Here is a 15,201-nt window from a genome sequence, read left to right as displayed (position 1 = left end):
CGATTTGACGAAGGATTCCTTTAAGTTTATTTAACGATTAAATGACCAATCATGCAGATTCTTTTAGATATGTACGTTACGCCAGTAATTGTAATAACGAGTAAGACGAATGCGATATTTCTATGTATTGCTCGTAATAGAAGGCTCCTTTCATTTCCTAATTTATAGTACTTGTGTGTAAAATAAATTGTGCCATTCGATGGGAAGTTCGAGAGGAATGCTGATGGAACAATGTCACCGTTAATGGAAGGAAACAAATTATCACAGTAACTTAAAATCGAGATGACAGGCTGTTTTTTAAGTTAAAATAGAAAAATGATGGATGATTTACATTAATATCACGGACTGAATGAAACTTTCAAATGGCACAATCTATAATAATTTCATTCGCCGTATTATGTATTCATATCACGAACATGTATAGGTATTCGCGAAAACAAAAAGAACGAAGCGCGAAATATCGGCGAAATGTGAAGGAAATTCGTCTGCTACAGTTCACGACGACGATGTTAAAATTGTTAGCTGCGATGCGCGTTCATCGAGAAATTGAACGAGATTGTTCAATATGGACCTAGTGGATGGACGATGATAGTTTTTTGACAAAAGGTTCGTTTTACCTTCGCGTCGGTATTTTTCTATTCATTAATTTAGAGAGTATGTCGAATCAGCGATATCTAGTAAATCGTGTTAACTCGAATTACAATGAATAGCCTAGGTCTAGTCTAGGAATAGAACTAGGTCTAGCGTGTAATCATCTCGCTTGCTACGCCACACTATGATAAATACTTTCACAGACAAGCTCGAATACACTTCGCCTCGATATGATTTTCCACACTCGGGAGTTAAATAATTATTATTTCTAACTGCTAGTTTAATACTTTCCATTTTTTTTGTGCGATTCTAACGCCTTTGTCGCCTCTCTGTTTATCTCTGATTCGATCTGTCTAGCATGCTCGCCATGTCCCGCAAGCTTTGCTCGAGCGTTTGTGCGAAACGTGTCGCGTTCGTTCTGCCGTCGCTGTGAAAAGCAGATACGGAAAATATGAAGCCGTTGTTTCTCATGTTGTAAGCGCAACCATAACCGTCTGGCACCACCGGGCCGTATCCAATGATCGCTTCGTTTTTCGAAGTTACCTGGAAAACAAATTTAGCCTCCTCTGTTACGCTGCAGATCAATTGTAATTATGTTAATTAGTAAACTGCCAGTAGGAAGGTAGAATCGAAACAATTTACTTGCAAGGATTTAAAGAGTTTAAACAAATGTACAAGAGCGTAAACAAAAGTAGTGAAACAAAAGTTCGTAACTAATAATTTGTCAAATTCGCTAAAATTATCAAGCCTGTCGAGTAACTGTGCTCGGAGTACATTGATAAATGATTATATAAATAATCTCGCGCTTGCTTTGAACACAATGGCCAACAATGAATAATCGATTTCATCTTGTAATTCGACAAAGGTGACAAAGGTGTCACGGATCTGCGTAGTCATCATTTGTAATGACCTCGCGAGGACAACTTTAAAGCGTTGGGAAATGAGAAGCTGGCATATGTATATACACATGTATGGAATGTCTCAGCTATTGATTAATTATCATTGATCGTCATTACTGACCTGTGACGTTGAAAGAGCGAAATGATTGACGATCTTATAAGCCTGATCAGTGAAAATATCCGGGATCGGTTCTCCGGCTTCCTGTGCGGCGTAGCGAAGACCCATTAAATGGTTGTCAATTCCATAACCATTTATGTTGTCAGTCATTTCCTTAGTCTGCCTTTGCACCGCCAAGTCGAACAGCTCCTTGATCCTCTCTTGCTGAAAAAATCAATGCGAACGGGGCCGTTTCAATGATGGACAAAAACAGCTACGCGTTATTAATTAAGTCTAAGTTGGAAACTTTTAATCTTTCGCTCGTAACGCAATTCGTTTCGCTTTGTCATTCTAAATTCTGTTTTCTTTTTCTTTTTTCCTTTTACACACAGTTCGTTACATTGTTGAAAGATTAAATCGCAAATATTTTACGAGAGGATTACTTTTCGAATTATTTAAATGATATTTAAAAATTACTCCAGTGCATAACATCGTTTCATGCTGGTAATGTGAATGCATGCCCATAGATATAGATATATTTTTGTACACGTAATATCTCGTTAAAGTTTTTAATTTGTTTAACATTAGATCACCTAGTGTTCCCTCCCGTAAAGATCATCTTTACGAGAAAGTTAAACTTTCCTCGAGAGTGAAGCTGCATAAGAGGAAAACACCGGCTGTGTCTACGTATGTATTTTTAAACGATCAACCGTATTATTTTCTGTTGTTAGTATAAACTACGAGACATTACTGTACACAACACATTGTAACGAGCGTAACACGGAAACTGTACGGTGTAACCGATTCGTTAGGGTAGAAAACTACACGCGCGAACGGAGTCAATTTCATTATCGTGCATTTTCGATGAACGCCGAGGTAATTGCGGGATAGAGACCGGCTGAAATAACATCGCGATAAATGAGAAACAACAGCCAGCTCGCCATGCCACTTTCCAGACGAGGGTGAACCATGGAAAGAAAGCAAACGGGGAAAAACCCCCACGAAATTCGCCCGAGGCCACTCGAGAGACCATGCAAACACTCCAACAGGAGAAAGAGCGAACACGGTCTGGTTTAATTGATTGCCCTTTTTTTTTTTTTTATCCGAGAGTTCTTCTCTCTTTCGTCTCTTTCGTTATTTTTTCCATCTGAATTCTCGCTTTTGTCGAGTTTCTTTTTTCTTTCTTTTTGGATTGAGATATAAAGTCCACACACTTCTTAGGGAAAATTAGAGACTTTGCTATCTATCACTTGAATTTGTCCAGTTTAGAAGAAGTGAAAAAAAAAAAAAAAAAAAAAAATGTAAAACGTTTCTGTAGTTCGTGAAAACCTGAATGACGTCAGTAATTACAAGATTAATTTTATGCAGGCCATTGTTGACGCTCGTTGATGAATGTCAAAATTCAAGTTTGCATGATGACTTCTGTGACTGATTGTAATATACAGATAACACAGTAAAATCGTTTCCTTTTTCAGATGAAATTTCCAAAGTTCTGGACGTGCACAAGTAGAAGTAATCGTAGTGATGATCGTTACGTTTCGAAACTATTTTTTCATCAATGAGAAGAACAGCGACGACTGCGCCGCTACAGAAAACGACAAACTCTACAAAATACAGCCAAGTTTCAGTTACACTGTAAATGGTGAACTGAACTCTTTTGGTGCCTTCGTCTTGAGTGCTGTTCTGCTGATTCGTGGTCTGACTTTCAGGGTCCCCTTGGCACATGGCCTTCGCCCAGGCAAGAACTTCCGGACTGGCTGCTCTGATGCAATCCACCCTTCCTAGCGCGAATCTTCGGATGCCTGCGCTCTCGTAAGTTGCTACTAAATTCCCATGCAGCCTGTATCGAACGAAAACGCATCTGTTATTAGCAGACTACGGATCTTTGTGCATCATTTAATTTTCAGCACAGTTGCAAAAATAATAGAATCTCGATAGAAATTTCTATCACCTTACGTCTATATCTAATTTTACATAATAATGATAATATTTTAAATTAAAATACACGATATTTAAAAATATAAATTATAAAAAATTAAATTTCTAAATAATTAATTTTGAAATTATTTAATATATATATAAAATATATATTATATAATATATATATTATAATATATATATATATAAAATGTAAGTTATTTATTTATATATATATTATTAAATTTTATATATATCTATTATTATTATTATCTATATTGTACTTAGTCATCGTGTTTTATATATTTTTTTAACTTACAATTATTATATTATTATTATATTATTATTATCTATATATATATATATCTATTATTATTATATTGTACTTTAGTCATCGTGTTTTATATATTTTTTTAAATTTACAATTATTCACAAATGCACAACAATCTGCCGTCTAATCATTACCAAGATATTAGTCATATTTATTATTATTATTATTATTATTATTATTAGCAAGATATTAATTTTGACATCATCTTCAACTTTCTAAATGGCAGTTCGATTCCTTTTCGCGATAAATATTTTTATAGAGCAACTTTCTTTTACGTCCCCCCATCTTTTTACTCGTACTGGCAGATTCTATTTACGCGAAATGTCAACCGTGAAAAAAAATTGAGAGACGAGTTTATTATCTTTTTTGTAAATCGATAAGCACGCAGGATGTTAATAAAACGACCCGAGGCTTTAAAGGCTAGCGTCTACGGGGTGAAATAGAAAATAGCGGATATAGATTCTAGAATCAATACTTTGTCTAATCTAATTTTATATCTCATTTATCTGTCCGTAACAAACAAGAAGCAAGCGGAGAAATGGTGGCTTACCTAAAGTGTGTAAATTGCAATGCCAATTGTATGTAAACGTCCGGGCTAATTTTGTGGGATTTTATGAAGTCCTTCGAGTATTCTTGGAACCACAATATACAGAGGTCCAGATCCTCCACTAGCCTGTATTGTTAACACAAACGAGACGAAGGTGTTTAATCAAGTTACGTTTCACGAGAAAATAAAATTACATAATATTATCCTACGATCAAACATCAAGCACGGTATAATTGCATTGTATTTGATTTCGAGGAAATTGGGTTGAAACAGAGCATATTGTGTGTGAACGGTGACGGAAAAATAAAATCTTCCATTAATCCAAAAGGATGTTTTTCTCCAACGAGCACCTGGGAATATCTTTCATCGTCACTTACGCGTCAAAAGATATCATTGCGTCCCTGATGTCGCTGAGACTTTGTTCAGATAGATGCCACTCGAGTTTCTCTGGCGCAGGTAAATGCGATGGCACCGTATTTTCCTCGGGCGGCGACATGGCATCGACTTTTTCTGTCAGTTCCTCGAAGGTGATGAAAATTGCTGGACCTTCGCCGGCTGAATGTTCATAGTTCATGCCCCACATTCCATCCTTTTTTTTTTTTTTTTTTTTTTTTTAACAGGCATTTTCGCCGCGAAAAATATTTATTTTGAATCCCTTTCGATCGACCTATTCGTCTTTCGTTCTCCACGCTGGCGTTTCCTCTTTTCCAAACAATCTCGCGAACTGTTCACACGCTCCGTGCGAGGCGTGTACGATATATTTGAAATTATCAAGTGTTCCAGCCATTTGGGATTTTCATTGTAAAACGAAGAATGTTTTAAAAATTTGTTGCAACGTCGTTTTATTGGCATCTTAACCTCTCGCGCCACGACGAGAATTTTTTTGTCCCAAAATTGAAACATTTCCTCGGTTTTAAGTATATTCAAGTATAACCAGATACATCGGCGAAACAAGTGATAAATTTATCACTTTTCAGTCATTTCTGTCCAGTGATATCATATGATAACGAAGAGTTTCAAAAAGAAAGCGAAATTATTGTATACGATTTCGGTCGCTCGTTATGGTCCGCAATCAGTTGCCAGCGCAAGTGGTTGTTAATATGTACAATGTGTTTATCTTATCGTGGGGCGTATGCGATCATTTTTCCCCAGCTGTCTGCCAAGATCAGCTCAATTTGGTAAAATGACAAAAATTGTTAAATTTTTTAAAAAATTAGTGAAATTTGTTACCAAAATGACATTTAAAAAATTAAAATAAAAAAGGAAATATTATTTATTGTAAAGTAAATATTATTTAAAGTAAAAAAGTAAATATTATTTATTATGAAGTAAATATTATTTAAAGTAAGAAAGTAAATATTATTTATTGTAAAATAAATATTATTTAAAGTAAAAAAGTAAATATTATTTAAAGTAAATATTATTTATTGGTATTTAGTATTATTGCACGGTGTTATATAATTTGCGTAATAGGCATTCTGCTCGTTCTTTCGTGTGGCGAATTATCATGAAGAAAAAAAAGAGAGACTTGAACGTCCCGATGTCAAAACTGATCTAATCCATAGTCTTAAAAATGTAATTGGAAATGGCGAACGACGTATAATTGGAATATCCGATCCATCGATGCGTCAAAGCCGAGAAACCATAATCGAGGTAATGTGTTTAGCTGTCCGATTTGAATTTAGAATAACAGAAACGAGGGCAAATCTACGATCTGATTTGAATAATTTCGATTTCTCGATTGGATGGATATGAATTTACATCGGCGCTGTGCTAGAGACGTGGAAAAAGGGGCGGAGAGCGACAACTGTACACCGCTATTTTCGAAGAAAGTAGAATGCAGTTTTTGCCCGAGGTTAATCGTCGAAGAAGTAAAGACAAATTTACGTCGACGTGAATCTTTGAACGAACCTTTAATGTCCTCATCGATCGTGATCCTGTGCCGAACCAACTTGCAAAATGCAAAGTAAAATAAAACGCGATATTTCAACGTTTCGGGAAAAAAAAAAAACATCCAACGTGCAAAGAGATGAAAACTCGTTCCTCGTTCCAAATTAAATTGAAATTTCGCAAAAGCTCTTACTTTTAACACGAACCACGAGCTTGTAGCCGTGCAGTTTAATTGGCAGCAAATTAATTAACAATCTCCAGAATTTTAACACTGCGGAAATGTCGAGAACGAATACGGTGTTCTCAAGTTAAACTCGAGAAAAAAAGAGAACAAAATTTGGGATATTTGCAGGAAAAGAAGAAATAAAAAACAATATTTTCACGGAGCATTGTACCAGATTTATTTTACTCGTTTCTTCTTTTTCGTCCACTCGCGTAAAAGTGTGACAGTGTAAATCACTCGAAATTGCCTGAATACTGGTCAAGGAGAATGACTTTCGTCGACACAAAACGAGGTAAGAAATTTCTCAAAAGGATTTCCTATTAGAAATTCTCGCGAAGATTGAACTGCATCTTCAACGATGGACCAGTGTCTGAATATCTTAACCACTTGCGCTGGCAACTGATAGCGGACCACAACGAGTACCGTAATAATATATAATACGTTATAACATAACCTATGTTATGCCTAATATAACCTATATTCTATTTAAATGCATTGACATTTAGTGTGTTTATTGTTAAATTATATGACAGATTAAAGCTGCATTAACTTTCAAATAAAATAAAATTTTCTACAGTGTCAGAAAACGACATTACTTATAGGTATCTTTAACCAATTGCGCTGACAACTGATTGCGGACCGTAACGAGTGACCGAACCGTAACACAATAATTCGTCGTTTTCCTTTTGAACTCGTCGTTATGATATCTTTGGATAGAAATTATTGAGAAGTAACAAATTTATTATTTGTTTTGCCTATTTTGTTCTACTTAAATATATAATTTTATTTATTATAACATGTTATGCTATAATGTATAATATGTAATACGTTATAACATAACCTATGTTGTACTTAATATAACCTATATTCTAGTTAAATGCATTGACATTTAATGTGTTTATTGTTAAATTATATTACAGATTAAAGCTGTATTAACTTTCAAATAAAATAAAATTTTCTACAGTGTCAGAAAACGACATTACTTAACCAATTGCGTTGGCAACTGATTGCGGACCATAACGAGTGGCCGAACCGTACACAATAATTCCTCGTTTCCTTTTTCTTTTGAACTCGTCGTTATGATATCACTGGATAGAAATTATTGAGAAGTAATAAATTTGTCATTTGTTTTGCCTATTTTGTTTTACTTAAATATACTTAAAACTGGGGAAATATTACAATTTTGAAACAAAAAGATTCTCGACGTGCGTGGCGCGTCATTCCAACGCAAGAGGTTAAATTCCGCAGCCACGTTTCACCATCTGATCCACGTCGCCAGCGTTCTTCACACTTTGGAAAATTCCGGTTTCCAAAAAACCGGTTTCGTAAAACGTAAGCATAAACATAATTTGTCTCGGAGAGATATCGCTCTCACGTTCGAAGTTTGCAAGGCGCGAGGAGGAAGAATTTGACAAGGACGAAGGGAAAAAGGCAAACGCGTCTGCGAAACTTCTCCAACTTTAATTATTTCTTTCGAGGGAGGGGGAGGAATTGTTGAAAGTGTCGGCTCCTTTGTCGTATGCAAAGTCTTACTTGTTGAATTATGCATGAACGAATTCCTCGCGGTGTTCCCTGAATTTTCAATTACCGTAGGCAGCCGGAATGATAAATTGTCTCGTTTAATCGGCGCTTTCAATATCTTGCGAATACATAACATTGATTTCACATCGAGCGTTGGAAGTGACGTTTATACAAAGTACGGGACAGAGTCACGGTGATTGATTACCTTCGCTATTGACAAACGCTATCGAGACGTGTGTTTTAAAATAATTTTTGAAAGAATGCGTCATTTGTTCTACAAAAATTCACGTGTACATTCGCAGCGTAACATCGTATTACTAAACCAGACGCGTTCAACACGCGGGACCCGCGCTGTACAATCGGAATTGGAATAACTAAATAAGAAATTTATCGTTTGAATAATTTTAACCACGAACAATCATATCGAACTGGCTGTTCATGATGTCGCTTATACTCGCGAGCAGATTTTTTTCCTAGACGAAACGCACAAAAGATATAATAAAATAAAATTCTAGACGATCATTTTGCAAAGATATACTCCTCGTATCGTCACTATCTGTATCAAACCATTGACAAACTGGTATCTAAAGAAACAATCTCAGTATTCTGATGAATTAAAAATTTTCAGGTATATTTTTTTAATTAATATAAACATATTTCTCTAATAAATTTATTGTTTCATTATAAAAGTCGTTTTATTATTCTCACAGTAATATAGATTATATGGGTTAGTCTAAACAGGTTATAATCTATAATATATCTATATATTACCTATAATCTATATATTAGGTTACATTGACTATTAATTTAGGTTATATATATAACCTATAATACAGGTTACATTGAACTGATAAAATTTGTAAACTATGTGCGGTCCTCGACAAAGTTTTCCTGATCAATGAGGCCACCCACGTGTCCAAAGTAGAACAATCATATTATTACTCGACACTCGTTTATCGCGTTCGTCATTTCGTTCAATTGCTGGTTCCATCTCATTAAAACGAAATAAATTTTAATCATCGAGAGGCACACGACTCCGACCAAAGTGCCCAATTTTTCGACCAAGCAGTAATGGTAGTATCTGAATCTACCAAAGTAGTATCTCAACATAATTTTTCTGCGTCTCGGTCTCTCCTGCGCCTCCTTCTCGTTCCCTTGATCGGCCGTTGGATTCTCCGTACTCGAGTAAGTACTCTGAGGAGCTTTGTTCCCTGTCAACGAAAACCCTGTTGCGGTAAAATCGTGGCCCTAGACGCGCGTGGCAAGAGAAAACTTACGTCGTTTACACATTCGTCCCATACTTATCGCTCTCTTAGTGTTCTAACAGTCCTGCCGCGATCGTCCTGTAACACGCGTATGAAGCAAAAAATAAAACCTAGCACTAAACGAAACAGCTACGTGCGTACAGTCGGTCACAAAAATATTCGGACACCGTGTAATCTTGAATTCTAACATTTATATTTTGGATAAATGTACGACCAGCAACGAAAAAGCGTTACATTATGTTTAAGTATAGTATCTGGATTGCACGTGCAAAAAATGGTTTAATTTTTCCACATGGTTGAGGAATAATGCAAGATAAACTCAACAAACAGTGCAAGTTTTTATGTCACAAAAATGTACACTTTTTAAATTTCACTTATAAAGCAACGTCTAATCAACTATTCAATACTTTGTTGGATATCCTTTCTGTTTAAGAACATGTTTCAGCCATCATTTGGCATATTATGAATTAAGTTTTGCAGAAAGTCAGTTTCGATTTTCTTCCATTCTTCTGTCAAACGATGTTTTAATTCATCCCTTGTATTTATTGTTTTTTTTGCGAATCCTAGTCGAATTCATCCCAGAGATTTTCTATGGGATTTAGGTCTGGGGATTGAGAAGGGGTCTTTAGCACCTTAGAACAATTATAAAGCAAGAATTCCTGCACGATTCTAGCTTTATGCTTTGGATCATTGTCCTGATGGAACTTAAAACCTCTCCAATCCCCATACTTTTGACACTTTTTTTCCAAATTATTTTTCAAAATGTTTAGATATTTTTATCCATAATGTCGTCTACAAATACCAAAATCAAAAATATGTATCTGAGCATTCTGAAAAATAATTTGGAAAAAAGTGTCAGAAGTATGGGGATTGGAGAAAGATTTAAGTTCCATCAGGACAATGATCCAAAGCATAATGCTAGAATCGTGTAGGAATTCTTGCTTTATAATTGTTCTAAGGTGCTAGAGACCCCTCCTCAATCCCCAGACATGAACTCCATGGAAAATCTATGGGATGAATTCGATTAGGATCCGCAAAAAAAAAATAAATAAATAAATACAAGGGATGAATTAAAGAAACATCGTTTGACAGAAGAATGGAAGAAAATCGAAACTGACTTCTTGCAAAAAAACTAATTCATAATATGCCAAATGATGACTGAAACATGTTCTTAAACAGAAAGGATATCTAACAAAATATTGAATGTTGATTAGACATTGCTTTATAAGTGAAATTTAGAAAGTGTATATTTTTGTGACATAAAAACTTGCACTGTTTGTTGAGTTTATCTTGCATTATTCGTCAACCATATGGAAAAATTAAACCATTTTTTGTACGTGTAATCTAGATACTATGCTTCAACGCTTATGTAACGCTTTCTCATTGCCGGTCGTACATTTATCCAAAATATAAATGTTAGAATTCAAGATTACACGGTGTCCGAATATTTTTGTGACCGACTGTACGCACGTGTCTGACTAAACTAACACACGCCACTTTTTAATAATTATCTCGCAAGACACGCGAGAAGAGCATGCCTCTCGTTCTTCTTAATTTCCAAGTATTTCCAAAGTCGACGCGAGGTCGAACGAAGAGCTGGAGAATATCCCAGGATAAATCACCTCTCTCGCGGCTCTCGCGCGAAAACTTTTTCATCCGAAACGGCTTCCGGTTACTTACTCAAAAACTTCGAACGAGCGAAACCAAGGAGGCAAACAACGAAAGTTCCCCGACCAATTACGCTCAACTCACGTGGAACGTTGCTCTCGGATACGACATGATTTTGCAATAACCGTGTAAAATGATCGATCCGCGTGTATATATGGCAAGTGTGGCGGGCGTAATTGGAGAAACGAAAATTTCAGAACGCGCGGTTCTCTCCCGGTGAGAATGCGAGAGTTGCTCCTCGATTAGCGAAAAGTTTCCATTTGAAAGCTAAGCTCGACCTCGGACCAGCAAGATGAATCGGTTCGGGAAAATGTCGCTGTGTAATAAATATGTACAGTAGTCTCCAATTAATTTAAGCATCTTTCCCCAGTTAAGCGTCTATCCCCACTCTACGATACTTTGCACACCTAAAATAACTTTTAAATTATGCGTCTAATGAGAAATTATTTGATGCAAAAGTTGCATGGTTTCGAGAGTGGGAAAATATGGGTTTAAATCTTTGACTTTTGGATTTCGAAACTTTTAAGATCATCGTTATTGTTTTTTTAATTGGATGTGTATATCTATTTTCACTTTCAAGTCGAAAGAATATCAAATTCCAAGTAACAAAATATCGAGCCACATCCTAAATAAAGACATATTTGACGATCATTTGTTTCAAGGATGAAAACTACTTAGAGCATTAGCGTGTAGAATATTTGGCCCGAAATTGCAATATTTTCTCAGTTTTAAGTATATCAAAATACTAACCCGGGCAAAACAAGTAATTTCTATCCAGTGATGTATTCGATGAATTCAAAAAAAGAAGACGAATTATTGTACACGGGTTTGGTCACTCGTTATGGTCCGTAAAAACCAGATACTAGCGCAAGAGGTTAATGTTGAAACTAACCTCAACACACACGAAATATTGATACGCCGTGTTTTGCTTCCCTAAAAAAACTTTTGTCAAACTTTAACTTTTGTATTTACACAAACTTTTCATTGGACGCATAATTCAAACGTTGTTTCAGGAACGTGCAAGTTACGTGAATCATAATTGGTATATTAATGCCTGGTGTCGGTAAAACAGTCGATTGTCATTGCGGACCTTAACGAGTGACCAAACCCGTGTAGAATGATTCATCTTCTTTTTTGAATTCAACGGTCTATCACTGGATAGAAATTACTACGAAGTAATAAATTTATTATTTGTTTTGCCTGGGTTATACCTAAACCTGTACTTGAAACCGAGGGAATATTGCAATTTTCGAGACAAAAAATTCCAGCGCAAGAGGTTAAGCGTCCATTTTCGATCCCAGAACCTGCGAACATTTAACTGAGGACTACCTGTGTCCGTAGCGGGCGAGCAATTATAGGTTTCTTTAAATTACAATAGGGCCGACGTATATCCCTGTGTACCGGAGATTTCGTCGCGCGAGAACGTGTAATCTCGTCACGCGTGAAATGGGAGAGAACAAAACCCGATTACAATTCCGCGCGACCGTATTTCGACGCTTCGGAACGTTTTATCTAGTGACGAAAATGGAGACAGCCAATATTTCGTGAACGAAAATTCTATTTCGCCCCGTTCGCGCGTTATGCGAAAACACATACATATAGTATCTGTATATATACGTATATATGTATCGTGGTAGAAATATTTCCAAAGCAACGAAATTAAAGTACCCGGGCGAAAGAGGAGATTGCCCCGACTGACATTAAAGCCGACTGGAGTTTCGAAAAGGAAAAAAACCAAAAAGAAAAAAAAAAGAAAAAAGAAAGAAAGGAAACAAAATGCCATCCACTCTGCCGCAACGACATGTATTAAAGCAATACGTTTCACGCGATCACCTATAACTGTCCCGTTCGATAAAAATCTACATGTTAATACACCGGTCGTTTTATTCACGAGGCATTTTTTTTTTTTTTTTCCCCTTCACTCTAACGTTTTTTGTACGCGGCTATTCCATTTATAGCGTCGCGGCGTCGTCCTTTCTTTTTACTTTTCGGACGGCGCGATACATCAAACGGCAAAAGGCAAAAACAAGATACACACAACCGACGTGTCCCCGATAAAAAAAAAAAAAAAAGAAAAAGAACCTTTTATATACCGATAATACGTTTCCCGATAAAAACGGAAGCTGCGCGGTAACAGCTGGGTCGTAGATCAAAAATCCCCGCGTTGCATTACGCAATTTTTACGCGGGGAAGAGGAAATGAACAAATCGACATTTGTTGCTGACAATTAACATCTTGCGATGGAATGACGTGTCACGCATGTCGAGAACTTTTTGTCCCGAAAATTACAAATATTAACAAAATCTCGGTTTTAAATATATTTAGGTATAATCTAGGCAAAACGAGTGATGAGTTTGTTGCTTCTTAATAATTTCCATCCAGCGATATCGTACCGACGAGTTCGAAAGGAAGAGAAAGCGACGAATTATTGCACGCTGGTTCGGTCACTCGTTATGGTCCGCGCAACGGGTTAAGGCGTGAAGTCTCTACTTTGATAATTTTCTTCCTCGAAAATTTTTAAAAATTCGGACACGTGAGAATATTGAAAGTTTCTTTCCGTCTACTAGATCTACAATCGTTTTGAAAATTGAAATCTTCTCGTAAAACTTCTTGCGCGATTTTTTTTTTTTTTTCTACCGTTTTACTAGATATTGTATATTAGTAAAAATTCATAAAAAATAAAATTCTAAAATAATTTGACAAATTATACAATAAAATAAAATAAAATTCATGCTAGTAAAAATTCAATACAATAAAATAAAATAAAATTCATGGTAGTAAAAATTCAATACAATAAAATAAAATAAAATTCATACTAGTAAAAATTCAAGGAATCCGAACACTAATCCTAACGTTCAAAGTTTAATAAAATGGTAAGGGCTCGTTGTAAAGAGGAAATTTCAATCTTCAATGTCATACTGGATACGGTCAAGGAAAAAAATCTTTCAGTTCGAATTTTCACGATTTTCGAGGGAAACAACCGTGCTCTAACCTATTGCGCTGGAATGAACGTGTCACGCACGTTGAAAATTTTTTTCTCCCAAGTTGCAACATTTTCTTAGTTTCAAGTATATTAAGTATATTAACCCAGGCAATATCAAGTACATTAACCCAGGCAAAACAAGTTTATTACTTCTTGATCATTTCTATCCAGTGATATCATACCGACGAGCTCGAAAGAAACAGAAAGCGACGAATTATTGTGTACGGTTCGGTCACTCGTTATGGTCCGCAATCAGTTGCCAGCGCAACGGATTAAAACAAGACACACTGACGCGATTTTGCTTGAGGAACGAGCGAGAAACGCGCGTCATCTCTAATTTACACGGTGTCTGGGGAAGGATCGATCAGCGTTCACGGTTCGACCGTTTGTGGAAACTCTGTGCCACTGGGTGGCAACGGCGATCGAAATCGTCGAATGGAAATCGGCGACAGCATAATTCGCTCCCGGTTCTGCTCGACGGAGCGACATCGGCGGCCGCCACCGATGGTCGCCAGTGTGAACGAACAAATGATATTTCCGTATTATATCGTCGTTATCGAGAAACAATAGGCGTCACCAGTGGGGCATCTATGGAGCCAATAGAGCCCCCATAAAGGTGAGGCCCCCGCGAAAATATCGGCAACTCGACGTCGAACACGACGGTACTATTTTCTAGCAATTTCACGTTCGATCATAGGATATCCCCGGGATAAAATCCCCGGCCAGGCCTGCATTCATCACCGCGAATGCTGTTTTTTACAGACGAATGCGCTGCGTCGGCGAATGAAAAAAGAAAAAAAGAAAAAAAAGAAAGTTGAAGGTTGTTTAATCTGTCTGTCTCTCTCTCTCTCTCTCTCTCTCTCTCGGTTTTTCTCTCCATTTTGCCTCTTTTTCAGAGGCTGTCTCGATTTAGCTCCCACGAGGTTAAGCGATACGCCTGGATATACGACGCGTCGATACGAGCAAGTGCATTGGAGTGGAGTTTTTTGACGGATCGCCGACGAAGAATTCGAGTATTCCCGGGCCCGTTTACGACATTAATTTCAGAACAGGACATGAATATCGATTCACGCGGGTATAGATATTTATTCGAAAGTTACGGCGAAGGTGTAATTGTGACGATGAAAAATTTGTGAATCGTTGAAAGCTGATATAATTTTGTAAAAAGTAGATCGCGATGGGGATCCATTTGACCTCATTTTGAAGAGCGAAGCTTCTAGTTTGATAGTCGTAAGTTCGTTTCCTTTTTTTTTTTTTTTTTTTTTTTTT

The 15,201-nt window shown here is 36.5% G+C and overlaps 2 protein-coding genes across 2 annotated transcripts in view; both read right to left on the bottom strand.

The window, feature by feature from the left end:
- Positions 1–19: 19 nt before the first annotated feature.
- On the bottom strand, positions 20–4,974 carry LOC122530494 (choline O-acetyltransferase-like; the record flags this gene model as incomplete). Its single annotated transcript, XM_043657513.1, has 5 exons — positions 20–1,134; positions 1,612–1,812; positions 3,220–3,427; positions 4,386–4,508; positions 4,760–4,974. Coding segments are annotated over 5 exons (957 nt in total), but the record flags the coding sequence as incomplete, so codon positions are not given.
- Positions 4,975–8,750: 3,776 nt separating this feature from the next.
- LOC122530493 overlaps positions 8,751–15,201 on the bottom strand; it is a 7,676-nt gene continuing 1,225 nt past the window's right edge. The window contains exons 2-3 of the mRNA XM_043657511.1: positions 9,294–9,359; positions 8,751–9,227 (exon numbers count right to left, since the gene is read on the bottom strand). Coding sequence (XP_043513446.1) covers positions 8,947–9,227; positions 9,294–9,315 — 303 coding nt within the window. The 5' untranslated portion in view covers positions 9,316–9,359 and the 3' untranslated portion in view covers positions 8,751–8,946. The remainder of the gene's footprint in view (positions 9,228–9,293; positions 9,360–15,201) is intronic.

This window comes from Frieseomelitta varia, unplaced genomic scaffold, assembly GCF_011392965.1.
Source record: "Frieseomelitta varia isolate USP_RPSP 00005682 unplaced genomic scaffold, Fvar_1.2 scaffold_345, whole genome shotgun sequence".
NCBI classification, from domain to species: domain Eukaryota; kingdom Metazoa; phylum Arthropoda; class Insecta; order Hymenoptera; family Apidae; genus Frieseomelitta; species Frieseomelitta varia.
This window is presented reverse-complemented; position numbering and strand designations above follow the sequence as displayed.